Raw genomic sequence first — 27,837 nt, 5'->3', positions numbered from 1 at the left:
GAGGCTTCGTTACGTTATAAGTGTTTCGAAATTTCAATGGTTCACCACTGGGGGGCGTGACTTTGGCAGTTTGATATGCACTCCAAACCACCGATATGAAACAAAAGATTCGTAAAGCTTCAAATCTTCATGAAGCAGTGTTTTGAAATCGTCCATCACTAGATATTGTTGAATAAAGTTGTTATTTTGTTTTTTTTTGGCACACAAAAATATTCTGGTCGCTTCATAACATTAAGGTTGATCCACTGTAGTCACATGAACTGTTTTAAATACGTCTTTAGTCGCTTTCTGGGCATTTGAAAGTGTTAATTATCTTGCTTTCAATGCTGGCCTCACTGAGCCATCGGATTTTATGAAAAATATATTAATTTGTGTTTCGAAGATGAACGGAGATCTTACGGGTGTGGAACGACATGAAGGTGAGTAATTAATGACAGAATTTTCATTTTTGGGTGAACTAACCCTTTAACACTCCCTCTGTTTTACCATTTAAAGAGCTTCTGAGGGTCAATCTTTGCCCCTTAAATAGCAGTCTATGAGGTTTTATTATATCACCTGCAAAGAAAGTCATGAGCATGGCCACCCATCCTAGTATGTAGGACCAGGAGAAGCGCCAGTCTCCGAAACGCTTGCCCAGGAAGCTAAGGGTTACGCCAGTGTAGATCGCCATAGCCAGCAGCACAAACAGAGCTGGGTGTGAACAAAGAGATGGATTAAAAAATGGATAGAGGAAGAGTGGTACCATCAATATTTGACCTTGACCTTTTATTTACATTTAAATATGCTAAAACGTCACATTCTACAGCTCATTGTGCGTGCGTTTGTGACTTACTGGAGATGAAGAACATGATTCCTGCAGCAAAGGAACGACTGAATCTCTCAAAGGCAGAAAAATGGGCAAATGAGAGGATGCCTGCCATGATGCCCGCAAAGCACGCCATTCCTGAGAGGATCATGAATGCCCTTGTGGCATTCCAGTATGCTGAGGACAGAGACAAGAAATGTTCTCAAAGCAAAGGTAAAGGTGTGTATCCTCCTCCTCTTCTCATCCCTCAAAAAAATCCCAACCAATTCTTGTCATTGTTTGTTTTATTTTTCTCATTTTATCTTTGAAAAACTGTCCCTGCAGAATCACCTTGAACGAACCACAGTACAGCTCCCGTAATCTCAGATGCCATCTTATTTGACCACTTTGGAGCTCCTGTTCAGAATACGAATGAGCAACACAAACCAGTGTATGGAGCTCTGTATAGCAAAAAGAATAAACCACTGCCATCTACAGGCAAAAAATGGTCTAAATGCAGCTCAAATGCAGGTGCCAAAATTCTTGTATAATGTTATAGGAGACTTTACATCTGAGTTTTAACTTCACATAGATTTATAATAGCGCATATTATAGACACACAAAAATATGTTTATGGGGTTTGCATGAATAAATTTGCTTACCTATACTTGCTGTCTGCATGTAGCACTTGTTGGCCATGCAGTACCTCCACAGGCCCTGATGGGCATAGCTGCCTGAGAGGCGATACTGCATCCAATAATCTGTCGCCGTGGAGACCACTATTAGGATGTTCCCCACAATGGCACAGAAAAGGCCGCCGCCCATAAAGCTGTACATCCTGACACACACTGTGACTATGCAGGAAGGAGATATACACTGAAGAGATATGAGAAAAGAGTAATGAAAAGTTTTGATTTTACACATACAGATGCTTATACTGTCCACTGCTGTTAAAAATTAAAATGTATTAATATATCAAAATTACCAAGTTACTCAAATTAAAAATAAAATTTTAATATAAATTTGCAAATTAGCATTGCAAGCTTCACAATAATAGATTTCAGTAACGCTTTTACAATGAGGTCTCATTTGTTAACCTTAGTTAATGCATTAACAGATGTTAACTAACAATGAGCAATATATTTTTACAACATTTATTTAATATTTGTTGTGTCAGTTAATAAAAAATGTTCATGTTAGTACACAGTGTATTAACTAATATTAACAGATACAACTTTTGATATTAAAAATGTATTGGTAAATTAAGAATGATAGAAACACTTTTCATTAGTTAATATTATATTATACTTTATACTTTTTTTAAGATTTAACAATACTTTTACACCATTTATTAAAATGTTAATTTCAGCATTTAGCCTACTAAATACATTGCTTAAAGCAAAAGTTGTATTTGTTAATGAATACATTGTGAACTAACATGAACATATAATGAACAGCTGGAATTTTATTAACAAAAATTAATAAATACTGAAACAAATGTATTGCTTATTCTTAGTTAATACATAAATGTTAGCAAACAAGACTTTATTGTAAAGGGTTACCAGGATAATAAATGCTGTATAGCAGCATTGTCCCACTGAGACATCTGAACTTTATGATATTCCAGGTTATAAAAATGTCTGTAATGTCCGTAATTATTATAAAATAACTAGTTCTATTTCTCACTGCATTGACGTTTCAATCAGTGATCTGAATATTCAGAATATCTAGATATATACAAAAAACATGCAAGTTTTTCATCGCTTACCTTGTTGCTTCTGAGGCAAATCCCTCTTTGCTTATCCTGTGGGGAAAGAGGGAGTGAGAGAGTGGAGAGGGAGAGAGAGATGTTAAGAGGCAAAAGAGAAATGGACAACCTCTGTTGCCCTTTTTTTGTTGATGGTGGCAAAATCCTTTAAATGCTACCTCCTCTGTGCCTGAAACAAATACACTTGAACTGGTTAGGGCAGGGGCCCTGGTGTGTCTGACTTTTCACTGTGTGTATGCATGATGTCAATGGTCCTTCTTTTGTTTCAAGAGTAGACTGTTCTGTAGCTGCACATATTCAATGGATTGCTTTGGTGCAGCGGTCAATGCAAAATGCTGAGTTGCATGGTTGCTTTGACAGGGGCCACAGCGTGGCTATACACACAGGCATACCTATAGTTTATAATGCAATAAACCCAATGTTTCCCATTCCCAAATCGAATTACTGAATCAGTTTTTCAATATAGTTCAGGCATGAGGGAAAATTCCATGTAGATTTTGATTTTGGAAAAAAATCTATCAATAAAAGTGAATGAACTTATAATGATATATAAGATAAAAAAAACTTTCACAAAACAGCTTATGGATTGCGTGATTGCATTCACAGCTGTATAATCAAATACATGATTTTATTCCAATGAATTACATTACTGTACACATATGTAATGAGTGAAATTCGTAGCAGTTATTCAAAGCAGTAATAACTCAAAAATGCAGAAAAATATCCATCCATTTTTACATCTGCTTATTTGGAACTTAAGTAAAAAATCCACATATTAAAATACATATGATGTAGCCTAAGTAATTCACTTGAATGCTTGCATTTTAAGGAACTTAAAAGTAATCTTTGATTTTATGGTGTCAATGAATGCTGAATGTAAACTGAAAGAATAACAGCCAAACGTGCAAAACTAATTATTCATTTTCTCTTCAGGGTGTCTGTCCTTGCATCAGATCTATATGAAGTGATTGGGTACAATTCACAATTTCCCACATTTATTTTGATTGAGGAAAATATGGAACCCTTGACAATGTGCAGGTTGTGGTGCATGCATGGTGACATGTATGATTTGTATGTTCAAATCCATGTTGGATGGTGGAATGAACACAGTCGTGGCCAAAATTTACATCTTAACCCTTTAAATATTATTAAAAGAATATGTAAGCATATTTGTGTTTGGAACCAATTGTTTTATTTGTGATAATGCAATGAAACAAGCCAACTGTGTGCAGCAGACATAATTTTTGGCCAGGCTGTCATACAAAAAAAATGTATAAACACATGCAAAAACAAGAGAAAACCAACAAAATATTAATAACTGATTTTGTTGTAGTCGGCGTAGGCTTTTTCTTCTGAGCTTTTGTTTTTTCTATGCATTTTCTTTGCTTTTTTTCAGAATAAAATAAAACCTGTAGCTTTATTGCCAAATTTTATCAGATAAATACCTTACCAAGTTGGTAAATTATATAAAACTAGACTATTTAAAATATTTTCGTCATATTTTGATGGTTTGATTTAACTTGTACAGTCATTAAAACCAAATATCCCCTCTGGACATCACTTTTTGTTACTGCGATGACGGGGAAAAGTGTCCCAATCAACCTCAAATAAGACATTTGTGTTGATTTCGACAGCTCAATTTGCCATGCAGCACAGCCTCGTGGCTAGAGCAGTGGAAGTTCAGGAAAATATAGTAGGCTACTACTAGGAAAACAACGCTTTTACTAGCAACAAAATCTCATACGTGTATTTATGCAAACGTATATCGAATAAATAATTCTTATAATATAATCCATGTAGATGATTCGTTGTCCCGTTCATTAATGTCAAACATTAATAAATAAATGTCTATTTCCTATCCACTGCTTCTGCATTCGTGTCATGTGGTTTGACCAAAAACCCGGATTGGATCGCAGCGGTCACCTGAGTAAAATCACCACTCGTCATATTTGCGATTCCTTGTGCTGATGTGACCAAGGGGAAAAACGTATATTTTGTAACGTTACATGTTAAATGTTTTGAATTTACACAGATTTTAAATCATGGGGAAGACACAAGGTAAGTTAAGTTCACTTAATTATTAAATGCGATTTAAAAGCATTAACGTTATGTCATTCATCATGAAACACGCGAGGCTGTAAGAGCAAGGATAGATATATCTAATTTGAACTTAAATTTTCAGTTTCAGGGTGGGAAGTAACGTATATCGCAATAATTCAGACTACCTGTTCCTTATGTTTCAACCCCGTACCTGCGAAATAGTCAGTTTCACAATACGTACTCAACCATAAGCGTGTTGTCACATGTCCACCAACAAAAAAAAATGTTTTATTCTTTTATTTCAAACTAAACCGCACTTGTTTATAATAAGCACTCCACTCCATATCTTATTAGCGGCAGCGCTAAAATGTGGCCGCTATTTAAACGCTTGCGGAAGGATACGTGAAAATCGAGCAAAGCAATGCAGCGTGGTTTCGAAAATGAGCCGAAATTTAAATTTGAAGTATTTATGAAAGTTTAAGAATAAACACGCCGAACGTTAACCTAGACGCAAAAAGTAAATGAAAAGAAACGACTAAGTGACTCAACAGGTCGAGAGCTCGTCTCGAGAGAAGGGCGGGAGGGAGTTGTATACGCAACAAAGCCGCGCAATGAGCGCAACAACAACCGGTACACCTTCCGTCTTCCTCCACAGCGGTCTCCATTTTAACTCCTCGCCCAGCCTGCACCTCACGTGTCCTGGACTGTCTTTCTCACATGACCCGTGTGTTTGTCCCCGTGATCAGCGCTTCCATCTCCCGTATTTCAAGTGTCGCTGAATATCGCATTTTAAAATCCGTTCGCCTTCATGGATATGCTCGAACAGAGCTTGGACACCTCGACGAGGTGAGAGCGCGTCCTTTATGTACGGCCACCCTCAAGGCCCAAGTCAACCATTTTCTGCTCTGTTTTTATAGCGAGGCAGTTAGCAATCATCTTTTAACTTTATTTTCTGACTTTTATTAAGTTTTATGCATGCCATCAATATAGTACGTTAAACGTAAGGTACGAATAGCAGGAAGAAAAGCAACAGTTCGCAGGCCTTTTAACATTGATCGTCGACATATTTATATCACTATTAGCCCGATTGCTAATTTGGTGATTTTTGTCTATTCTTGGTTTTTAAATATACACGACCCCAAGCCGGTGTATATTTAATTTGAACAAGATACTTCAATATTTATCTTTTCCGAAATATCAGATTCATTTTAAAAGATTTAAGTGGAAATATAGCGTTTAGAGCTGTCGGAACAAAAGCTCTTCAGCAGTTTAATGCATTAAATTCCCTTCAACCGGCAACCAACCCTAAGTTTTTTTTTTTTATCCAAAGGCTTTATGTGCATTCATCATATTTGTTTTTTCTTTTAATCCCGTGGCGTTTATTTGGCTACATTTGTATCCGAAGAAAAAATACTAACAGCAACGTTTTTAAATTTCACTTCAAAAACTGAACAGTTGGTTAATGATGCGAAGGGGGGCGTTCACCGTTTCTTCACCAAGTTAAGTAGACAGATGTAGGTTAGATGTATGTCGACTACAACGTCTTGCTCCAGTCATTTGGAGGTTTTAATTGATTTAAGTCATTCAAATGCCTCTATTTTTTGGCATAAAGACAAGTGATGTCCGATTCTTTTACGAATCGTTCTTTAAGTCGGATCTTTTTATTGAATCAGTTGAACCGGTTCGATAAACCGCTGTTTTCGATTCTTTCTCGAGTGAACAACAAAAAGGGAATTTAATAGCATTACATGTAATAGAGACTGCTTAGACTGGTATTACAAGTTAGTAATCTAATTATTTTTTTCAAGACTGTTCATAATAAGCCAGACTCCAGGAACTAAAGGGCTGAAACATACAATTGCAATAAACAATTTTTGTTTTTGAAACTTTTTTTGAAACTATTTTATATAATAATTTGGCAGAAATGGGTCTGACTTTCCATCACTAGAATGTGTCAAAATTCTATATGGTATTTCTCTGTATCTCTTAGAGTTTCCTTAGAGATGTGAGTGGTTTCATAAGATGACCCGAAACATTTGCTCTCTTTTTGCAGTCACGAGAAACAGGAAACTGAGGAGGTTGTTCAGCTGCAAGAGGGTAAGTAAAACATGCAGGATGCACACATCCAATGAATGTTTAAAAGAAAAAGAAGATGATGCATATATCGATATAATGCAGTTCATTAAGACATTTCTTGTGCATTTCTCAGGAGAGGGGGTGGGGGCGGAGGAGCAGGCAGCGGTTACCATAGCGAGTGTCCAGCAAGCAGCAGCGTTTGCAGACCACAATGTTCAGTACCAGTTTCGGACAGAGAACACTGGTGGACAGGTCAGTGCGACCTTTGACCTTTCCAGGGTTCAAACTGGGGTCATTCTTTAATAAAACATGACTTGGAGTACTGTGTCACAGTAATGGCTCTTATGAGAATGCTTTCATATGTAAGTGGTATTTTAGTATTATTTTTATACTATCATAGTATTTATTAATATTTTGACTGATAGGCAAATAGCTATATAGCCATTCTTTTAGCAAACTTGCATTCTAAGTATTTAACACCGACTAATAATTATGTAATCAATTTCTAATGGATAAGATGAAAACCTGCCTTTTTTGTTGTTGAACATCCTTTCAATCGTAAATGAACAAATTATGGAAGTAAAATGTGTTTCAAATGGCAGTTCATTTAGACTTTAAAGGGATAGTTTACCCAAAAATTAAAATTATCCCATGATTTACTCACCCTCAAGCCATCCTAGGTGTATATGATGATCTTCTTTCAGACCAACATAATCGGAGATATATTTAAAAATATCCTTGCTCCTCCAAGCTTTATAATGGTTGTGAATGGGGGGGGCAACATTTTGAAGCCCAAAAAATCCATACATACTAATCCGTACAGCTCCAGGGGGTTAATAAAGGTAAAAAAACAAAAATATACATAGAACTTTATTAACTATAATAACTAGCTTTAGGCAGACAGCCATAAGCATCGATTTGTGGCGGAAGAGTAACCTCTGACCCAACACATGATGTAATGACGAATGCAGAAGTGCAGAGGAGAGAGCAAAACAAAACACTGGTCTAATATAAGAATTTTTAAAGAGAAATGTCGGAGGATTTTGATATAAGAGAAGAGGAGCTTGAGTTTATTGCCCAGCCATATTAGTTTGGACCGCAAAAGGCATCTAATCTTACGATGCTCCTACATCCTGTACCATACATCGCGTCACTGGTGACTCTTGTGGCGCATGTCGATTTGCGCACTCTGCGTACAGTCTTCTGGCAGAAGCTAGTTATTTGAATTTATAAAGTCTTAAATAGGGTTATTTTTCTTACTAAAATGCATCACTTCGCTTCAGAAGGCCTTTATTAACCCCCTGGAGCTGTATGGATTACTTTTTTTATTGATGGATGCAAATTATTATTTTTTTTTTTTTTGCTTCAAAATGGGGCACCCCCTTCACTACCATTATAAAGCTTGGAGGACCAAGCATATTTTTAAATATATCTCCGATTGTGTTCGTCTGAAAGAATATAGTCATATACTCCAAGGATGGATTGAGGTTGAGTAAATCATGGGCTAATTTCCATTTTGTGTGAACTGTCCCTTTAATAATTTTTTTGTTGTTGCTTAATTTTAAAGATACAAAAAATCTTACATCAAAGTTCTTTGTGTTCTTTTGTGATACAGGTGACATATCGCGTGGTCCAGGTAACAGAGGACCATTTGGAGGCAGCAGGAGATGGAGGAGCGGCAGTCAGTGTAGTGTCCACGGCCGCATTTGCGGGTGCACAGCAAGCGGTAGCACAGGTGTGTATGGATCAGACTGGAAGGAAATATGGTGAAAAAAGCAATATATACAAAAAGTGACATGAGTGTAGTGTCAGATTTGCCTGCATGCATCTTATATTTCTATATCTTATCTTTCAATAGGCTGTCATCCAGAACCCTTTTAGTAATGGAGGCAGTCCAGCAGGGGAAACAGTGGGGGGAGAGACACGCTTCGCCTATTTCCCAGCAGCAACTGTCAGTGACGGTACAGCTACAGCTGTCTCAGTGCAGGCCACGTCTGATCCAACCCTCACACAGGCTGGAGGTCAGTTTCACATGCCATAGTCTAAAAAACAGTGTTTTCCATTGGCATTGTTAGTGGGTAATGTTGGTTCTAGTATGCCAGCAGCCCCACAATACAAATTCTCATGCAGATGCTGTGTTTCTAGCATCTGGCATTGCATTGTAATAAGTACATTTAGTAATCTAATGTGTAATTACATAGTAATTAATGTGTAATAGCTGCTGGAAGTCATTAATGTTAATGTACTTTCTTCCTCATACTATGTTGATAAAATTATTCATAATATGTTTTTTAAACATTATTTTTACTTCTTTTTTTATGTTTGATTATTCTAGGTCAGTTTTACGTGATGATGAGTCCACCAGATGTTTTACAAACTGGAACACCCCGGACCATCGCCCCTCGTACGCACACTTACTCGACGTAAGTACAGATCATGGGTCAACATCCCTCACTTTTCCCCAGTCTGCACGGCCCAGTCCATCCTTTGAACCCAATGCTTTGTACGTAATGTAATTTGATCCCTTTTAGGGCTGTCTCTAACGATTGTATTTGGTAATACAGTAAGCGGTCGATTATTTTGATGAGTAATCGGATAATTTTTTTTGTTGTAATAAAAATCTAAGCAAACAATAGCCTTGAAAATGACTTAATATAATAATATACACATATAATCACAATGAGGCAATAATTTTTGGTTCAAATAAAGTATCGAAAGCAAGTAATCATGGTTTTATAGAACAACACTGTTAAAATACATAATATACATTATGCAAACAATCATCAATCATATGTACATTTTAGTGTTGTCAAAACCTTAAAAATCTGGTGAAATGGCGCATATCACATTCCCAGATGATCATTATAAGCAACCCAAAGTCGCATCAGAACTGAACGGAGCCGCTCTGAGACACTTGTAACCTACACACATGTGAATAAAGCACATACATTAAACACGCAGGGCATCTATTTATTTAATTGGATTGCAGTCTTTGTGAATTCACAATAGCACAATGCAAAATTATGGTTTTAAATTGTTTTAATATATATATCGTGCAGCCTTAGAAAATGGTCTAATAATGCAGTTCATAGATTCTTGTCTGTGGAATGCGCCACTTCCAGTATTTTGACACTGTTAAATTGCAAATGAGGATTTTTTTTAAAAAATCAAGTACTCTAATTGAATCAAGGAATCGTGACAGCCCTAATCCCTTTACGTCCCTCAAAATAATATCAGTTTGCAGAACAATGGTAAACCTAGAGTGTGGAATTTGATTTAAATATGACAAAACTGTCCAATGCAATGATTTCAAATACAAGTGTGCAAAGTATTGTCCAATCAATTTGAGTGCAGTCAGAAAAACAACCAAAAAATTTGTCCCACTTGCCTGCCATCCCCAGAGACCTTGGTGAACATGAGACTCTTCAACACAGCAGATCAGAATGGTGAGGAAGACCTTTTACATCCCCACCCCATTTCAGCCGCCAGCCTGTCCTTCTCCACTAGATTCTGCTGCACTAGCCCTTTAATCACTACTGGGCAGCTGGCTGTTAATTCAGTACTGTGTAAATACTGTATGTTTGGTGGTGTTAAATTATCATTATAATGTTTGAGTTTTCTTCATATTCGGAAGACATCAGATTATAAATATGAATTAATTCTTGCCTCTAAATAAAACGAAATGAGGAAAAATCAAAGGGTTACATGTTATTTATGGCTTATTACCTTTTTATCCAGATTTAAGCAAATCTTTGGTTAAATTTAATTGACCTGACTGAAATTTGTGCTTCAACTCTGGTGATATTAGTAAATGGGCTGGAGAAATGTTTGTTTTCAAATAGTCTTCAGCTGTGTTGTGTTGTGCAGATTTGTTTGGTGATTTTGGTTTAATAGTGCAGTAGAGCAAACTAACACAAGTCTCCTCTTTTTCTCGTCTCTCTGTACTTGTGCAGGAAGATTGATGGCCCCCGGGCACCTCGTGATGAGAGGAGGAGAGCACAGCACAATGAAGGTGAACTAATGCATGTCTTTCCTTATTCTCTACACAATAGAAGTAAAATATGAAGACAACATGAAACGTCATTTGCAACATATTTTACTTCTGTAAACCCAACGTTTCCAATTAAAGCAACTAGGGGAAAAAATGTAGGATAAGATTTTTATCCATCTGGAATTGGATTGTAATGTGGGTGTTATCAGAATTAATCCAGGTGAAAAGTGGTTTCAGTGGGGGAAGTTATTACACTTTAATAAAACTTTATGAAGACAGACATTTTGTTTTTCTTTGAAATGCAACAATTAATCATTCACGGTAAACACAAAACATGCATCAGGAATAAAATCCTGGTCAATGTTGATTTCACATTGACTTCTACTTTTATCCAATGCACTGAGTAACTCAGATCAATTTGGACTGTTGTTAAATGTTTTTTTATTTTTATTTCATTTTTTTATGTGTTTCTGCAGTGGAAAGGAGAAGAAGAGACAAAATCAACAACTGGATTGTCACACTGTCTAAAATCATCCCAGACTGCAATATGGACAATACCAAAACAGGAGCAGTAAGTACCAGATCTTTCTTCTTAGACTTATATAAACCTGCTAATGTTAATGAACACCTTTCTTCTCTAGAGTAAAGGAGGCATCCTGTCTAAAGCATGCGACTACATTAGAGAACTCCGACAGACTAACCAGAGGCTGCAGGAGAGCTACAAGGAGGTGGAGAGAATACAAGTGGACAATGAGCTACTAAGACAACAGGTATATTTGTTAGTAACATTGAATATGTAAGACAGACAATGGGGTCTCAAAGTCAGACTACCAGTTAAGATGCTTCTTTTTTTCTTAATTAATTTTTTTGTTGCAAATTGTATGTTAAGCATAACAATACAAGTGCTAGTTGACTTGAAAAATGAACGTGTTTAATTGAAATAAATTAATACAAAATTAAATTAAATCAATTAAAATATAATCAAATGAAATTTGAACAATTCCCCTTTTTTTTTCCAATCAAAGTGCTATACAATAGAGGTTTACAGTTTAAATGAAAGGTGCTGTGGGGTTTTTTTTTTATGACAAAAGCATAAAAATTAGTTAATAAGTTAAATTGTTTCTCTGAAAAACAATGCGACAGGCAGTTATTCTAATTTGAAATGTGCGTTTCATGTCAGAATGTCTGTTTTTGTTTTGGTCCCACTGCCAATTGACCCAATAGTATTTCGACACCCAGAGTCACCAGCTGGCAGAAAACACAGCTTATTGCAGCCATGGAAGCCAGCAAATGAACTGTTTCAGAGATCACGGATACAATGTGAATTAAAAAGCCTTGAATTAAAACATTTGCAAACGTATACATTAACTGATCAACTTGCAGTGTAAGGCCGGTTTCACACCGCACGCGTCAGCAGAGCGCAAGCAGCGCATATTTTTTTCCACCTCCCATGTTAACAGTGAGTGAATAATTATTCAGTTTGGGTTAAAGTATGGTGTATTATAAAAAACTAAAGTAAACTAGCCAGAAAATATGATATATAAACATTATTTTAGTTATTACACAGACCGCTATAAGATCTAGCATACCCAAATTAAACCAGTTTGCTGACTTTTTTCACTGAGTTTGCTGTGTTGTAAACATGTGCATGTGTCAGATGGTGTAAAGCACAAAGCTTACCTTATGCGTGTGCAGCAATGGTTAACACAAGGGTTTTATTTATTTATTGCCTTATAATACATAATTCAACAATACATATAGCTGTTTAATGTAGTACCGTTACCAGTGATGGGAATAACGGCGTTATAAATAACGCGCGTTACTAACGCAGTTACTTTTTTCAGTAACGAGTAATCAAACAAATTACTTTTTCTCCCGTTACAACGCCGTTAGCGTTACTGACAAAAAAAATGCCGCGTTACTATAGTTGAGCTCACCGAAGCGGTTTTCATTCGAGTAAGCTCTCTCTTAGCCATAGGACCTGCAAAGTTTTTTTTCTCTGGTGTGTGCTGCGGTTAGTCATACACAAATATAATTTTAAACTGATAATAATGTATGATGCGCTGTGTGTGTCTGTCAGAGCTCAAACCAGAATACCCTTTTTGATGCTTGATCGAAAATATGTGAAATGAGTTTTTTTCTAGTTGACTAGTAGTTGTTCATTTAAGCTATTAGTTGACTAATCACATTTATATTCATTTAATTTCTTAAATACTGGAGAGAATAAACCATAAGGAGCGTTTACATAATATATAGCACTCAAGGGCACGCATAATTGCCATAAAGAACCGGCAAAGGTAATGATTATGAGTGTGAAAAAAAACAGCAAGGAGACATTTTAATTGTTTATTAATAAAGTAATTTTTTCTGAATCAGTGTCGGCTGCAAAGATGAAGTTGACATTGCTGATTCTCATTGTTGATCATCTGCTCATATGGACGCGCCTAGAGAGATAACGCACATTTCATTCGGATTAGGCTACATAATCAGAGTAGCCTCTTTCTTTTCGTGTTTAATTACTTAATTTTCGTTAAAGTAGATATTTCAAGCATTCTATAGATATATTTCTCATGTCTGCGAGGCAAGCAGCCTCTGAGTTTCGGTTCATTTAGCCTGTAAGACGCGCTCCAGTTCACGCGCCAGTGATCGCGCCCGCGCCTCCATGTCATTATTTTGTTGTCTGCTATATTTGCTTGTTATATATTAAATCCAAGCAATTGGTTGATGAAACATTGATTAAAATTAAGATACAATTTTTACAAAACGAAATTCACTTTAAAGAGAGGCTTTTTATAAAACAAAACTTAATGAAGTGTTTAAAATCATGTCTGATCCACTCCATGTCTCCCGATATATTTGCGCATCTTATGATGCATCTTACTCACGCTGTTCACTTTTCATAATCGAATAAATGGATTTAAAACATAACATAGGACTATTTAAACATAAATATGAAACTACGTTCTTTAATGGCTACCAACACAGAACAGAGAAATTTCATGTCGTGAGCAAGAGCGGATCATGAGTCACGAGTCGCATCAAGAATAATTTATTCTTAGACTTATATGTAATATTGGGGGCATTCAATTTATTTGGCTTATTTTTATTTTATAATTTTTTTTTTAAGTAACGCATTAGTTACTTTCCCTGGTAATTAGTTACTTTTATAATGATGTAACTCAGTTACTAACTCTGTTACTATTTGTGAGAAGTAACTAGTAACTATAACTAATTACTTTTTTTAAAGTAACGTGCCCAACACTGACAGTTACTGAAACTCTGTTAAACATAATTTTTTTTCTAATGCACACTCGCAATTTCAATGCAGGTATTCGTTGAATTTCTTTTACACAGACAAGCCACCCGCACAGATTATATACTTACATGATAAGAATAAACAATCTAAAATGCTTTGAATAATTATACTACCAAACTAAAAACATGATGGTGAGTTAAATTATGCTTTCACTTTGAGGAGTGCCACTTTAAATGGTTTGCTCCTTCACTTTGAGGAGAGCCACAAGAAAGCATGTAAAAATTACTATTCCCAAACTCTAAATGGTTAGTTCATCCAAAAATTAAAATTCTCTCTTCATTTACTCCCTCTCATGATGTTTTCACGTGTCATGCAAGCATTTAAACTTCTGTGTTTACTACAGTATGCTCGTCGTTGTAAATCTGTTCATCATATAAATCCATCGTGTGGAAGACTGGGATTTGGATTAGACCACTTGATTTGATTATTTTTATGATGCCTTTATGACCTTTTTTAGATCTTTTCAAAGAAATGGAGGGATAGAAATCTTTCATAAAAAATATCTTCATTTGTGTTTGGAAGATGAACAAAATCTTATAGGTTTGAAAAGACTTAAGGTTGAGTATATGATGACAGAATTTACATTTTTGGGTGTATTATACTTTATAAATACAAAAAGCTGAGTCTTGGATAAAACTAACTCTATATCGCAAGTCATTTTGGCCACGTACACACTAAGTATCAGGAGTGACAACCGCTTTTAAATGCAGGAGTGAATCCTCTAAATTATCGTTACATGTGTGTACGGAACACGACTTGCTTTGAAATGCGATGATTAACACCTTGTAAACCATAGCGACATTCTGGCGTCTCTCGTGTTTGGTATCTGTTATTGTGACCAAAGTCATATTAAAGTGACAAAACACTCATTATTTTCAGCAATTTAACTAAACACACTAACAGTCGACGGAGGCGTCGTGTTTTGTTTATGCTTGTATAGCCAGTTTCACACAGCATGCGGCACTCATTCTGTGTTGCCATAGTCACTCATTATAAGCTTTTTAGGCTTGTTGTTTAAGCTCGTCTCATAAAGCAAACGGGTTTATGGAGTTATTAAAGTGAGCAGACATGAATCGCGATTTTCAGCATAAAGCATTTGGATAGGCTTGTGCTTTCCCTGTGATTCGCCACACACACGAGAGACACACGTTACACAGGTGCACATAAACGTCATTAACAGCTAGTTGTTCAGTTTGGTTCCGTACACACTGCATAGAATTCTGTAAATGCGGTTGTCAATACCTGTATTTTTCGGGAGTTAATACGGTTGTAGAATGCGGTCGTCACTCCCGTATTTATATTTTATAGAACGCGATTAAGCACCAAAAGGTGAACTGACAACCGAATTTAGCTGCAGTGTGTACGTGGCCATAGTTTACATCAACGATACATTTCTTCATATTTTTATATCATGATATCTCAATATAACAATGTATCGTTACACCCCTACTCAAAAGAGATCGTTCAACCAAAAATGAAAATGTTATCATTATTATTATTATTATTATTATTATTATTACAAACATTCTTTCAAATATCTTCCCTTGTGTTCAGCAGAACAAAGAAATTGATACAGGTTTAGAACAATTTGAGGGGGAGTAAATAATGATACAATTTTTATTTTTGGGTGAATGATTTCTTTAAGATACTATCTTTATTTTAAGGAAAAACAAAAACAGGTTTTCAATGTGCTCTCTTGACTTTTCAACCCCTGCAATGATACTGTTATTGTGATTAAAAGACAGATTAGGTGAGGTTTATGAAATCGGTGTTGAGTTTATGAGATCTGTACGGAAGAGGATTAGGGCCAAGCAATAATAAAAAAATAAAACCATCTCAAAATTAAAGTTGTTAAATTTTGACAAAGTCGAGATAAAATGTTGAGAATAAAGTCATTAAATTACGAGAAAAAAAAAATTTAAATTTAGAGAAAAACATCGAGATAAAATGTTGAGAAAAAAGTCATTAAATTACGAGAAAAAAAAAATTTAAATTTAGAGAAAAACATCGAGATAAAATGTTGAGAATAAAGTCATTAAATTACGAGAAAAAAAAAATTTAAATTTAGAGAAAAACATCGAGATAAAATGTTGAGAAAAAAGTCATTAAATTACGAGAACAAACTTGTTAAATTTAGAGAAAAAAGTCAAGACAAAATGTTGAGAATAAAGTCATTAAATTACGAGAAGAAAAGTTGTGAAATTACGAGAACAAACTCATTAAATTACGAGAATAAATTCGTTAATTTAATGACTTTATTCTCAACATTTTATCTTGACTTTTTTCTTGAAATTTAACAACTTTAATCTCGAGATGGTTTTATTTTTTTTTTATTATTGCTTGGCCCTAATCCTCTTCCGTAGATCTGTGGTGTTTTGCTGACCAACTCTAATTGGGCACATTGTAACATGTTGAATGTCCATTGTTCTGCAGATTGAAGACCTGAAGAATGACAACGCACTGCTCAGAGCTCAACTACAACAGCATGGCCTGGAAATCAGTGAAACTACTTCACAGTGACAAAAAAAAAAAAAAAAAACATTCTCACGAATAAACAGTCTCAAGTGGAGAAATAACCCCTCAATGACTCACTTGCTCACGCCTCATCACAGACTTAAGATGTTCTGCAACTCTAGTAGGGTATGAATACTTGTTTGATACACAGACACACTTCCTTCCGACAAGAGACTCTCTGACCGTTGTGAAAATAAGATCTGCTGTAAAAGCACACTTTGTTTTTTTTCTTCACTCCCGCGAGAACAACAACCTGGACTAATCCATATGGAATAACCCTCTTCTTCCAGAAGTATCCCGCTTACCACAGGTCTTTGTCTTTAGTTTGAATCTTGGAATTGTGAACCAGTTATATGCCTGCTCATGCCTAATGTTCATCTTTTGTTCTGTTTGAAACATTTTGTGGATTTTATTTTTGCTACAACATGCAAATGTTACTACTGTCTCTGACATGACAGAAGGTCTTTTTTCAAGGGTTCGTCTGTATCGTATTTATTAGCTTTCAAGAAATTGCGCAGCAGCAGGTATACAAAACCTTTTGCGTTTGATTTTGTTTTTCTGTCCTGCAGTCTTTCCATATATCAGACTTTCTGAAATAAGTTCATCAGGCTGATCAGCGACTTGACTTCGTGGCACATCAAGACTAATTTACAGTATGAATATGCTTAGAATGTAAATGAAAGTGTATGTTTTCATTTAAAATAGAGACGTATGATACCTAAAACTGCATTACCTACAAATTTCAGTTTTCAGAGTCCATCATATTTAATGCACTGTGATTTTAGTGAAGGATGAACGAGTAGCTCAGGGTTTTGAGGTGCAGGAAAATAGCAGAGGCTCTGGAACTCCCCGCTAACCTTGTAACCCTGCACTTTTTTGCCCGTTGGCTTTAACATACTAGATCCTAAACATGTACTGTATATATCGTATGTTTCAACCAGTTGTTCTTAAGTCAATTAATTCAAAGAAATGTTCTTTATAAATCCTATTTCCCAGACTCATTTATCTACAGCAAATAAAATGGAAGATGCACAGTTGAAACGGATAGAAATGCTACTATTAGTATTGTTCGGACTCATTTTGTTGTAGCTAATCTTCCATCTTATTTTGGAATGATCCTATTTAGTTTCATCAAGAACAACATTTTGAACAATAAAATCGAAGACGAGCTATAAAACCACTTAACTTTAAAGAGTATGAGCAAAAATGTCTGACAGCAATGGGAGTTATTGTTAATGAGCTATGCATAAGAAAACAGTTTAAAAGCAAAAACTGATTTATTTTCTTATCCCTTCTTGACCTTCTAGTTTAAGTTGGTTTATCTTCTTGGTTTCAAGGCCAATTCAGGCCTGATTTTCCCTTTCTAGTCAGACAGGCTTATTGCAAGGCTTGAATGATATAATGCTGGATTATAAAATGTTACTATTGACTGTTTACTAGCACCCATTAGTTTATCTTCTCTTCTCTCTGGTCTTGGGGGGGGAAAAAGCATCAGATTTTAAACCGATCAGCAAACAAGCATTAAACATTCTGTGATCATAGCAAACCATGTGTTGAACCAGTGAAACATCAATATATGTTTGAAATATTCCACATAGCAATACAGAGAGTGCACAGATAACCTTTAAACACTGTCCTCTTCACAGTATTAATGCTGAACTTGAATGACTGTTGATTTACAGAGTCCAGAATCATAGTTAATGCACTGCTGCTTTTAAAATCAAAGTATAGTAAGAGAATATTTTATATTCATGTACGTCTGGTTGAATTGACGAACCCTTAGCATGGCATTCTTACCACTGGTTTGATATCTATAAGCTATACAACACAGTTGCTTTGTTTATACCTAATGACTGTTGATGTTTATGTATGTACTTATATAAAAGAGAAAAAAAGTTACAATATGTAGGGTTTTTCTTTGAAAGAAACAAGTGCTGAAATAAATTTGAAAAATAACTCGTGCATTTAAACGATTTCTTATCTTCAGCTTCACCACTTAAATACAATCGCATGACAAGACATGTATGTAGAGTCATTGTGTTTCACTGGTTCTCGCTGTTAGGTCATACAGATCTTCTACAGGAACTCTATATATGGTCTTCATGTAGGCAGGTCATGATTACATCAACCCAAATGAAATGGAAAGCAGCACAGGCAGGAAACTGTAAAAGGGAAAAGACGGTGAGTCCATAACAGAATTATTAAATCGCAGATTTTTAAAGATAAAACTATTATTGTGAAGCTGTGGAGGGTGCATTGTGAATATTTATATCAGGCATTGCTTCCTCATACTGAGCTTGCGGTATATTTATAGGTTCAATACTACAACTACAAGTGGGACTCTTAATGATATGCTTCATCTATCATTGTTAATTTTTTTTTTTTTTTTTTTTTTTACAGCATTAAATGCACCTTACTTGCATGAGAACTATATGAGAATACATTTATGCATCTATTTGTAACATATTTTAAAGAATAGTGTAAATGACCAATCCGAAAATGTCCAAATTTGATCTAATCTTTATCACATATTATTATAAAACACATATTTCATATTAAGTATCTAGTAATCATGAATTTTTATCAAGCTACAGATCTCACTTATCTTGTTTATTTTCTCTCTAGACAGACTTTGACAATGACAACGTCCCAAAAACATAGACGTTTCTGTTCTGAGCCAATGGGGGATAAACTTGTATATGAGCTCCCTGGAATTGGTCCTGTGCTGGGCGGACGACTGCAGAACAGGGGTATAATAAGAGCGCGAGATGTCCTGGGGCGATTCCTGATCTTGAACAAAGATGAGTGGAAGTTTAAGAACTGGCTTAGAGACTCATGTGGAGCAAATGCAAAACAGCAGAGGGACTGTTACAACTGTATGAGGGAATGGACAAGTAATAATTTGTAAAGAAGAATATATTAACAGTATTTGTCAAATAAAGTAATAATTAATGTATCATATACAGATTAGTTTCTGTGTTATTTTCAGTTATATGGAAATAAACAATACATCTTTGTCACTTTTTGTACTGTCTACAGTAATAATGTTTTTGAATTATTTTTGGTTTAAGACTGAGTCCCTGGTCAAAAAAAGTTGCTCATATGTCGTAAGATATGTGCCAATATTGCATTTAGAAAAAGCTTTTGAAAATACATGATAAAACAACAACAACAACTTTAAAGTTCCATAGTTTGAACAGCAGGGTGCATTCTCATCACTCTGCTCAAAGAGTGAGTTGTGTACGGCAAGCCGCTTAAACATTTAATCCTTAAAATCCTTGCAATAGTACTTATTTTTAGATACTGATAATAAAGTTAATAACTAAAAAGCATTAGTTATTAACTTAGGGGTTGCTTATACGAAACTTTAAAAACTTTTAAAGCATTCTGGCCTTTCATTTACACAACAACACTGTTTGGTGGCTTGAGAACACAAACTTTGATTATGTGTTAAGTCTATTGGCATACACATTTGTGCATAGTCTTTCTTTACAAAGTGACATCGCCAAATGACTTGTCTGGCCTGCAGTGTTTTTAGTCATTTCTGCGGATCCGTGTGAACAGGAATCATTTTGATAACATTTTTATCTGTACAGAGGAAATGGGAAGGGGAAAGAGGCCTTCGCAGGGGATAGTCTAGTTGACACTTCAAGGCTGCATTGTGATCGTGTGTGTAGCGCAGGTCCTTCATCTGGTCTGGATACGGCAAGGATCCGCCAGACTATGGTAAACCTCAGGATAAACAAAGAGACTAATATTAGTGTAGATGCCATGCATCTTATGAAGGTGTTATAGGAAGTATTCCTTGTTCTGGCAGACCTAATTTTTGCAGAAATTGATATGTGTATGCCAGGTTAAATAGATGTGTTTTTAGTCTAGATTTAAACTGACAGAGTGTGTCTGCTTCCTGGACAATTCTAGGAAGATTGTTCCAGAGTTTAGGTGCTAAATAGGAAAAGGATCTACAGCCAGCAGTAGATTTTGAACTGGCCAGAATTTTTGAGATCGCAATAGACGTGAAGGACTATAATGTGTTAAGAGCTCGATTAAGTACTGGGGAGCTAAACCATTTAGTGCTTTGTATGTAATTAGCAAAATTAAAAAAATTATATGATGGGGAGCTTGTCAAGATCACCAGCTGGAGTGCCCATGAGAGCCACCAGGAGGCACTCAACCAAGGACTTTCACCATTTCATCAAAGACTTCATTTCCCATCATCCTTTACCCGGACTCATCTGCCATTATTGTTTTCAGCTGTGTCTCATTTGTGTCATTATCCTTAGTAGTTTTGTCTATAAAAGCCTGGTCTTCACAGTCACCCATTGTCAGATCTTGTTTGTTTAGACTGCACTTCAAGGCCTTTGTATTCTTGTTTTCTGGTTTATTTCCCATGTTCTCTGGATTTTCTTGCCTGTGATTTGGATTTCATGATTGTTTGGACTGCTCACTGCTGTGTATGACCTTTGCCTGTTTATGGATTACCCTTCAATAAATGCTGCACTTGGATTCTCAGCCTTCGTGTCTCTGAGCAGCTCATAACAGAGCCAGTGCAGTGTTGACAGAACTGAGCTAATATGGTCAAACTTCCTGGTTCCAGTAAGAACTCTAGCTGCTGCGTTTTGGACCAGCTATAGAGTTTGTTTATTAAGCGTGCAGGGCTTGAGGTCATGAATGCATGAACTGTTCCACATTTGTCATTGAGAGCGTAATTTAGATATATTTTTAAGTTAGAAGAATACGGTTTTACAGATGCTAGAAACATGTCTTTCAAATTAAAGATTGGCATCAAAGAACACACCCAGGTTTCTAAATGATGACGAAGACTTGACAGGACATTCATCAAGTGTTAGACAGTATTCTAGGTTATTACGTGCAGAGGTTTTTGGTCAAATAATGTTTTTTTTTTCAGAATTAAGTAGGAAATTACTAGTCATCTAATTTTTATATCAGTTATGCATTCCGTTAATTTTGTGGATTGATAAGTTTTGTCAGGGCACAAAGAAATATAGAGCGAAGTATCATCAGCATAACAGTGAAAGCTAATGCCATGCTTCCTAAAGATATCTCCCAAGGGTAGCATGTGCAGGGTGAAAAGCCACGGTCCTAGTACTGAGACTTGTGGTACTCCATACTGAACTTGTGATCGATATGACACCCCTTAGTTTACTGCTACAATCTGATAATGGTCAGATAACTATGATTTGAACCATGCCAATGCCATTCCACTAATGCCGACATAATTTTTGAGTCTATTCATAAGAATGTTGTGGTTGATATTATCAAATGCAGCAAGATCGAGTAACACTAATAGAGATACAACCGTGATCGGATGATAACAGCAAATCATTTGTAACTCTATACTGTAGAAAATAAAAAGTTGAGTTAACTTTAAAAAAAAAAAGGCAACACTCTGCAAAGCATTTTTGAGTTTACTCAACTTCAGTGGTCCAAGTTGTGCCAATAATTTTCACTAGACTTATTTACGTTAATTAAACCTGCCTCAGTAAGTTCACCTAACAACCAGTCCAATTCAAAGAAATGAGTAAGCACAACTACAGGGGTCCTGAAGTTCAGTAAACTCAAAAAAGCTTTGCAGCTGGTTGCCTTAATTTTTTAAGTTAACTGAACTTTATTTTTTAAAGTTAATTCAACTTTCTCCAATTATCCCACCCAGAAACTTGTATAAACCTCCTACGGAAGAGGATTAGGGCCAAGCAATAATAAAAAAATAAAACCATCTTGAGATTAAAGTTGTTAAATTTCGAGAAAAAAGTCATTAGATTATGAGAACAAATTCATTAAATTATGAGAAAAAAAGTTGTTAAATTTCGAGGAAAAAAAGTCAAGATAAAATGTTGAGAATAAAGTCATTAAATTATGAGAAAAAAGTCATTAAATTCTGAGAACAAATTCGTAATTTAACAAGATTACAAACAATAAGACACAATCTATAGAACACACTGTAAAATGGATGAGGTGCATTAAAATATAGGATCATTTGCACAGCAAGTCAGGAAATGTTAAATGCCAGGGAGTAATACGTTTTAAGAGTAGACTTAAAAATAGACAGAATTTGAATTTGAATTGGGAGACTATTCCACAACTTGGGGCCAATAACAGAAAAAGCACGATCACCTGTTTTTAAGACGTGACCTGGGAACTCGCAATAACCCAGAATCAGCCGATCTGAGTGCTCTTGATTGAGTGTATGGGTGTAACAAATCAGATAGGTACTGTGGAGCCTGATTATGAAGAGACAAACAATACAATTTTAAAATCAATTCTGTATTTGACTGGCAGCCAATGCAATGAAATCAAAACTGGTGTAATAGACTCGTGTTTACGCTTCCCACAAAGAGGCCGAGCCACTGCATTCAGAACCAACTGTAGACATGAAACACATGATTGAGGAGCACCGATATACAATGAGTTGCAGTAATCCAATCGAGATGTTACAAAAGCATGCATAACCATTTCAAGCTTCTTTAGAAACAAAAATGGCTTCACCTTCATCAGAAGACGAAGATGATAAAAACAGGACTTAACGACAGCACTTATCTGTTTATCAAATTTAAGATTATTATCAAACCAAACGCCTAAATTTCATACACATGTAGTGCTGTATGGAGTAAGAAGTTCAGAATCGAAATCATGTCCACAGTGGTCATTTGAGCCAAACAAAATAAATTCAGTTTTACTCTCATTGAGTTTTAGTTTGTCTAAACAATCTAAAATAGGCTTTAAAGCCTGTTTATCACGCTTCAAGGGGACATAAAGTTGTGTGTCGTCAGCATATAGATGAAAAGAGACCCCATACTTATTAAAAATAGATCCTAGATTACAACTCAAAGCTTTCTCTTTTTTTTTCATATTTTGAATTGTTACGGAACAAATGAAACCACAGAAACAACTGGAATAAGAAATTAATGCTTGCCTTGCTTATCGACCTGCAGCTACTTGGACATTAACACTTTGTTTTGAAATGACTGGACTCTAGCTAAGAACTGGGGGTCAAGGCCAACAAACACTTTTTGAATGGTTTTAAAAGTGTATTTAAGCTCTTTCGGATAGTTCATGTTCAGGCAATAAATCAAGCCAAAGAGTAGAGCAACAGCAGTGGGAAGATCTTGCACATTATCCAGCACAACTAATGAGAGCAGTCTCAGTACTATGATACGGTCTAAATCCTGACCGGAAATCCTTGCAGATACTATTTCTTTCTAAAAAAGGAACATAGTTGTGAGGATACTGCCTTTTCTAGCATCTTTGACAGTAAAGGTAGATTTGATATATTGGCCTGTAATTGACTAATTCTGCTGGATGAAATTGTGTTTTCTTTTTAATAAGCAGTATAATAACAGTGCACTAGTATGCTCATTTAAGCATCGCTTTTTGACCGAGATAGATCTAGCTTCAACAGTCGGAGAGATCAATAAATCAAAGAAAATACAGAAATGATCAGATAGCGCTACATCCTTAATGACAATGGATGAAATCTTTACACCCTTACTAATAATTAAATCTAGAGTGTGTCCACGATTGTGTGTAGGTCCATGTACATGTTGAGTCAGATCAAAAGTATTCAAAACAGTTATGATTTCTTTTGCCATATAGGATTCTGCATTTTCTATGTGGATGTTAAAGTCACCAGTAATAGCAAAACAGTCAAACTCAGAGGAAATTGCTGATAACAGTTCTGTAAAGTCCTCCACAAAGGCTGGACAGTATTTTGGAGGCCTGTAGATAACTATAAGTAGAATGCCCAAGTATTCGAAAGACAAGTAATTACCAAATGACACTTGCTTGCATTGATAGACATCTTTAAATAGAGCAGCAACACCTCCACCTCTCCTAACAGCTCTGCAGACACTCATAAAAGTAAAGTTAGGAGGGGCTGTTTCATTCAGGATTGTTGCACTGCAGCTGTCTTCAAGCCATGTTTCATTTAGAAGAATAAAATCTAGGTTGTTTGTGGTTATTAAGTCATTGACTAGAAGTGATTTATTTTTAAGTGAGTGGATGTTTAAAAGCGCTAACTTAACAGTCTTACTTTCTGTCTCTACAGTAATCTTAGTTTGACGTGTAATTGGTAGCAGATTAAATGGGTTTGCCAAACGGTTTGAGAAGGCCTTAGGCTTTCTATAACGTAATAAAACAGAAATAGAGAAAGCTACAGGCACACTGGGTTCCCGCTTGTTCTGTAAACATTTGATAAAGTCACTGTTATCATAGTGGGGACCCGACACATCACTGAGAGCTGTTATCGGTTGTTTTTGGTTCACCTAGAAAAGATGGAGGAGGGTGAGGGCCCTGGCGTTGTGGCAGGGGCCGAAGAGCTCTCGCAGGAGGAGGGGGAGGGCGAGCTGGGCCCACAGGCTTTGGTGGTTTCGGGGCTTGATGCTTTTTTGTTGATATCTGGGGGCTCGCAGCAAAAGAGTGGGAGAGTTTGGTTCCAGCATACACCAGTTCCTCCATTTTCTCTGAGAAGCACAGAAGAGGGGATGCTGGAGAAAGGGATAACGTGTCCGGTGAGAGGGGCTGTTGCTCTGGTGTTACCGGAGGCTGTAATATGTTGCCCTGGCTTCCCTGGCTGTTTTCTCGAAAGTCATCCTTGGGTGCTGAATCTTGGAGCAGTTCTAACACGTCACTGTCTCTCGATGAGCTCTGTGGGCAGGGCTCAGTCAGGATAGTGTCCGTGAGCAGTGGTTGTTGTGGCTGCATGGTGTTATCATTGACCTTGTGGGATGTGTCAACCGCATGTCCATTCAGGTGCTGAAATGAAGTCCTGTGGTCATTTGTACTCTGTCCAAGTGTGTTTGTGCCATTCAGGTTGAGTGGATTTGCACACACTGCTGAAGGATGATGGAGGCAGAAGTAGATATTGTCCTTTAGCACTCTTGAGCCCAGTTTGTTTGGGTGCAGGCCATCATGAGTGAACAGTTGTCTCTGACTCCAGAACAGATTGAAGTTGTTGATGAAATTCAGTCCTTTTACGTTGCAGGTTTTTTTGCAGCCATGTGTTAAGACCAAGCAACCGTGTAAATCTATTTGTTCCTCTTGCTGGGAGTGGTCCACTGATGAACGACTGAACTTTTAGTCTTTTAAGCATTTCAAAAAGTTCATTGAAATCCCTCTTAAGGAGGACTGCTCCTTCCGAATATAATTTTTCCCCACATGAATGATTAGTCGATTTGCAGTCTTATATTTCATCAGAATGCTCTTAAGTTCCCTGTTTACATAAGAAACTGTTGCTTGTGGAAGGCAGCATGTAGTTGTATCCTAATGTTTCTAATAGAGTCACCCACTATCAGAGTCCTGGGCTCGGCTGCTCTCTGTTCAACCTTGAGTGGCAGTTAGCATCGGTGTTAGCTGCTGGCTGATTTGATCTGTGTCCGATCATGTTTGGGGATTCCTCCCCCACATTCATTAACACTTCAAATCTGTTCTCCAGATGTATTGGCGGTCGTAGGGAGCTATTGTTTTGGGTAGAGGATGCTACTGCATTAATATGTGATACTCGTGACAATCTGATGTCTCGAGTGCCTTTGGGTCTCGCTCCCTGTGTGTGCCATCGATTAATATGTTGATCAATTTCGGCACTCAGTACGGTCTGTTTAGGGGCATTAGATTCATAGGACTCACCGACTGTGTGCTGAGGACGTCCATGTCGAAGCTCTGTTGTGTGTTCCTTCTGGTTTGGTAGTAACTTTGTTTCAAGAACTGCAATCCTTTGTAGAAGTCTGTGGCAGTTTGTGCAGCAGGTAGATTCTTCAACCAGAGGAGGCATATAATTTCTAATCCTTTTGGATGTAAGCAGCTGTGTTTTCCCTTCTCCGGAATGTAAGCTGATGGCTGCCGTCAGTGGGAGGCTGGTTGGATAAAAATTCCCCTTTTTTGTAGCAATTCTTCCAGTTAAAAAGATTGTTGGTGCCAAGATTTGTCATTTGAGCACTGTGCCTATTTGCTGTTGCTATTTGCTGTAGTTAAAATTAGGAGATAAAATATCAAAGCAATAGAGCAAAGCGCGGAGCTGTAAGCAAGAGCGTCTGAACAGTAGCGAAGCAGGAAGTGTATTGACATTAATGATATCTGCATATGTTGATTCTCTTATCCATGCTAGGCCTAAGGGGGGTAATTGCTGCTCTCTCTGCTCTTGTCCATAGGCTGCATGGATGCGCAGGGACTTCTTGCCCAGAGAACTTGCCCATGCCAAAACAAGTTCTATGCAATTATCAATCATATTTGATAGTGGTCCTGACAGAAGTCACGTCAGAAAGTGACGTGACATGTAGCCAAGTATGATGTTCTATACTCGGAATTTGTTCTCTGCATTTATCCAGAGATTATTTTGCTGCGGCGCCCAGGGTTCGGTGCCTTGCTCAAGGGTCTCACCTCAGTCGGGGTATTGAGGGTGGAAGAGAGCGCTGTACATTCACTTCCCCCACACGACAATTCCTACCGGTACTGAGACCCGCAACCATTGGGTTATAAGTCCGACTCTCTTACCATTAGGCAACGACTGCCCCAAATAATAAGCACTAGTACCTAAAGTTATATACTAGTAGCATATCTAAAGAATAAGCACTAGTACATAAAGAATAAGCACTAGTAGCTATAATGAATAAGTACTAGTACCTAATGAAGATACTCAGTGGTGGACGAAGTACACAAATCAAGAACTTGAGTAAAAGTACAGATACGTATCATAAAATATTACTCAAGTGAAAGTATTTAGTGCTCCTTTTCAATTTTACTTGAGTGAAAGTACAAAAGTACTTGATTTTTAATAAGTAAAAAAGTACTGATTGATGACTGTTTATTTTGTCCTTTTTTATAGGCCACTTAAATAATTTAATTTTATATTATATATTTTATATAATCCTATTGCTCAAAATAATTATGAATGATTATGGATTGTCAAATAGCCAGCACTAGTCAGTATGGATGGAAGATTAGTGGATGCATATACATAATATGTAATGTGTGTTGACAAACAATATAAAATAGCTAAATACATAACATTTTTAAAAATTGTTGCAGCAGTAGGGAAGATGAACGTGCATGAGTTATTATAATTTGTGTTAGAGTTGCACAATTCTGGATAAAATGAGAATCAAGATTTTTATTTGTTTCTTTCAAATAGAAATCTTGATTCTCCCATGATTCTGAATAGACAACTAAACAAAATTGCATATAATTACTGAGGACAAAATATTAATTGCTGCAGTCTATTTATAAATATATATATATAAAAAAAAAAAGGTCTGAATGAATGATTGACTCATTCATAACTATTTCAATTGTTTCATTACTGGATGAATAATGTTTTTTAACAAATCTTTTGAATG

At 36.3% G+C, this 27,837-nt stretch overlaps 3 protein-coding genes across 4 annotated transcripts in view; 2 read left to right on the top strand and 1 right to left on the bottom strand.

Annotated features, from left to right (window-relative positions):
* The window catches only part of lim2.4 (lens intrinsic membrane protein 2.4), a 5,853-nt gene extending 1,008 nt beyond the window's left edge, over window positions 1-4,845 (bottom strand). Inside the window, exons 1-5 of the mRNA XM_067411355.1 lie at window positions 4,778-4,845; window positions 2,553-2,588; window positions 1,447-1,660; window positions 833-982; window positions 556-690 (exon numbers count right to left, since the gene is read on the bottom strand). Of these exons, the coding sequence (XP_067267456.1) occupies window positions 556-690; window positions 833-982; window positions 1,447-1,621 (460 nt within the window). The 5' untranslated portion in view covers window positions 1,622-1,660; window positions 2,553-2,588; window positions 4,778-4,845. The remainder of the gene's footprint in view (window positions 1-555; window positions 691-832; window positions 983-1,446; window positions 1,661-2,552; window positions 2,589-4,777) is intronic.
* On the top strand, window positions 4,712-16,549 carry usf2 (upstream transcription factor 2, c-fos interacting). The gene is made up of 10 exons (XM_067411352.1): window positions 4,712-5,438; window positions 6,646-6,689; window positions 6,802-6,920; window positions 8,284-8,403; window positions 8,527-8,689; window positions 9,004-9,091; window positions 10,622-10,680; window positions 11,136-11,230; window positions 11,301-11,429; window positions 16,409-16,549. The coding sequence occupies exons 1-10, from the start codon at window positions 5,401-5,403 to the stop codon at window positions 16,493-16,495; spliced, it is 942 nt and encodes a 313-aa protein (XP_067267453.1). The 5' UTR covers window positions 4,712-5,400; the 3' UTR covers window positions 16,496-16,549.
* A 1,950-nt stretch (window positions 16,550-18,499) lies between these two features.
* Window positions 18,500-19,688, top strand: si:dkey-211g8.4 (barrier-to-autointegration factor). Of its 2 annotated transcripts, none has more exons than XM_067411353.1 (2): window positions 18,500-18,670; window positions 19,119-19,688. In XM_067411353.1, the coding sequence occupies exons 1-2, from the start codon at window positions 18,500-18,502 to the stop codon at window positions 19,395-19,397; spliced, it is 450 nt and encodes a 149-aa protein (XP_067267454.1). In that variant the 3' UTR covers window positions 19,398-19,688. The 2 variants fall into 2 exon arrangements, with proteins under 2 accessions (XP_067267454.1, XP_067267455.1); XM_067411354.1 differs by having other exon boundaries at window positions 18,539-18,670; window positions 19,115-19,688.
* The last annotated feature ends 8,149 nt before the right edge of the window (window positions 19,689-27,837 follow it).

The sequence above is a fragment of the Chanodichthys erythropterus genome, chromosome 15, assembly GCF_024489055.1.
Source record: "Chanodichthys erythropterus isolate Z2021 chromosome 15, ASM2448905v1, whole genome shotgun sequence".
In the NCBI taxonomy this organism is placed as follows: Eukaryota; Metazoa; Chordata; class Actinopteri; order Cypriniformes; family Xenocyprididae; genus Chanodichthys; species Chanodichthys erythropterus.
Note: the sequence above shows the minus strand (reverse complement) of the source record. Positions and strands in the feature narration are given on the sequence as shown.

What these genes read in the sequence shown, in the direction of transcription:
- usf2 (XM_067411352.1), top strand. Translation starts at nt 5,401, where the DNA reads ATGGATATGCTCGAACAGAGCTTGGACACCTCGACGAG. An exon ending in AGCTTGGACACCTCGACGAG is followed by an intron (nt 5,439 to 6,645) that starts GTGAGAGCGCGT and finishes CTCTTTTTGCAG; the next exon opens with TCACGAGAAACAGGAAACTG. An exon ending in AACCCTCACACAGGCTGGAG is followed by an intron (nt 8,690 to 9,003) that starts GTCAGTTTCACA and finishes TGATTATTCTAG; the next exon opens with GTCAGTTTTACGTGATGATG.
- si:dkey-211g8.4 (XM_067411353.1), top strand. Translation starts at nt 18,500, where the DNA reads ATGACAAGACATGTATGTAGAGTCATTGTGTTTCACTGGTTCTCGCTG. An exon ending in ACTGTAAAAGGGAAAAGACG is followed by an intron (nt 18,671 to 19,118) that starts GTGAGTCCATAA and finishes CTCTCTAGACAG; the next exon opens with ACTTTGACAATGACAACGTC.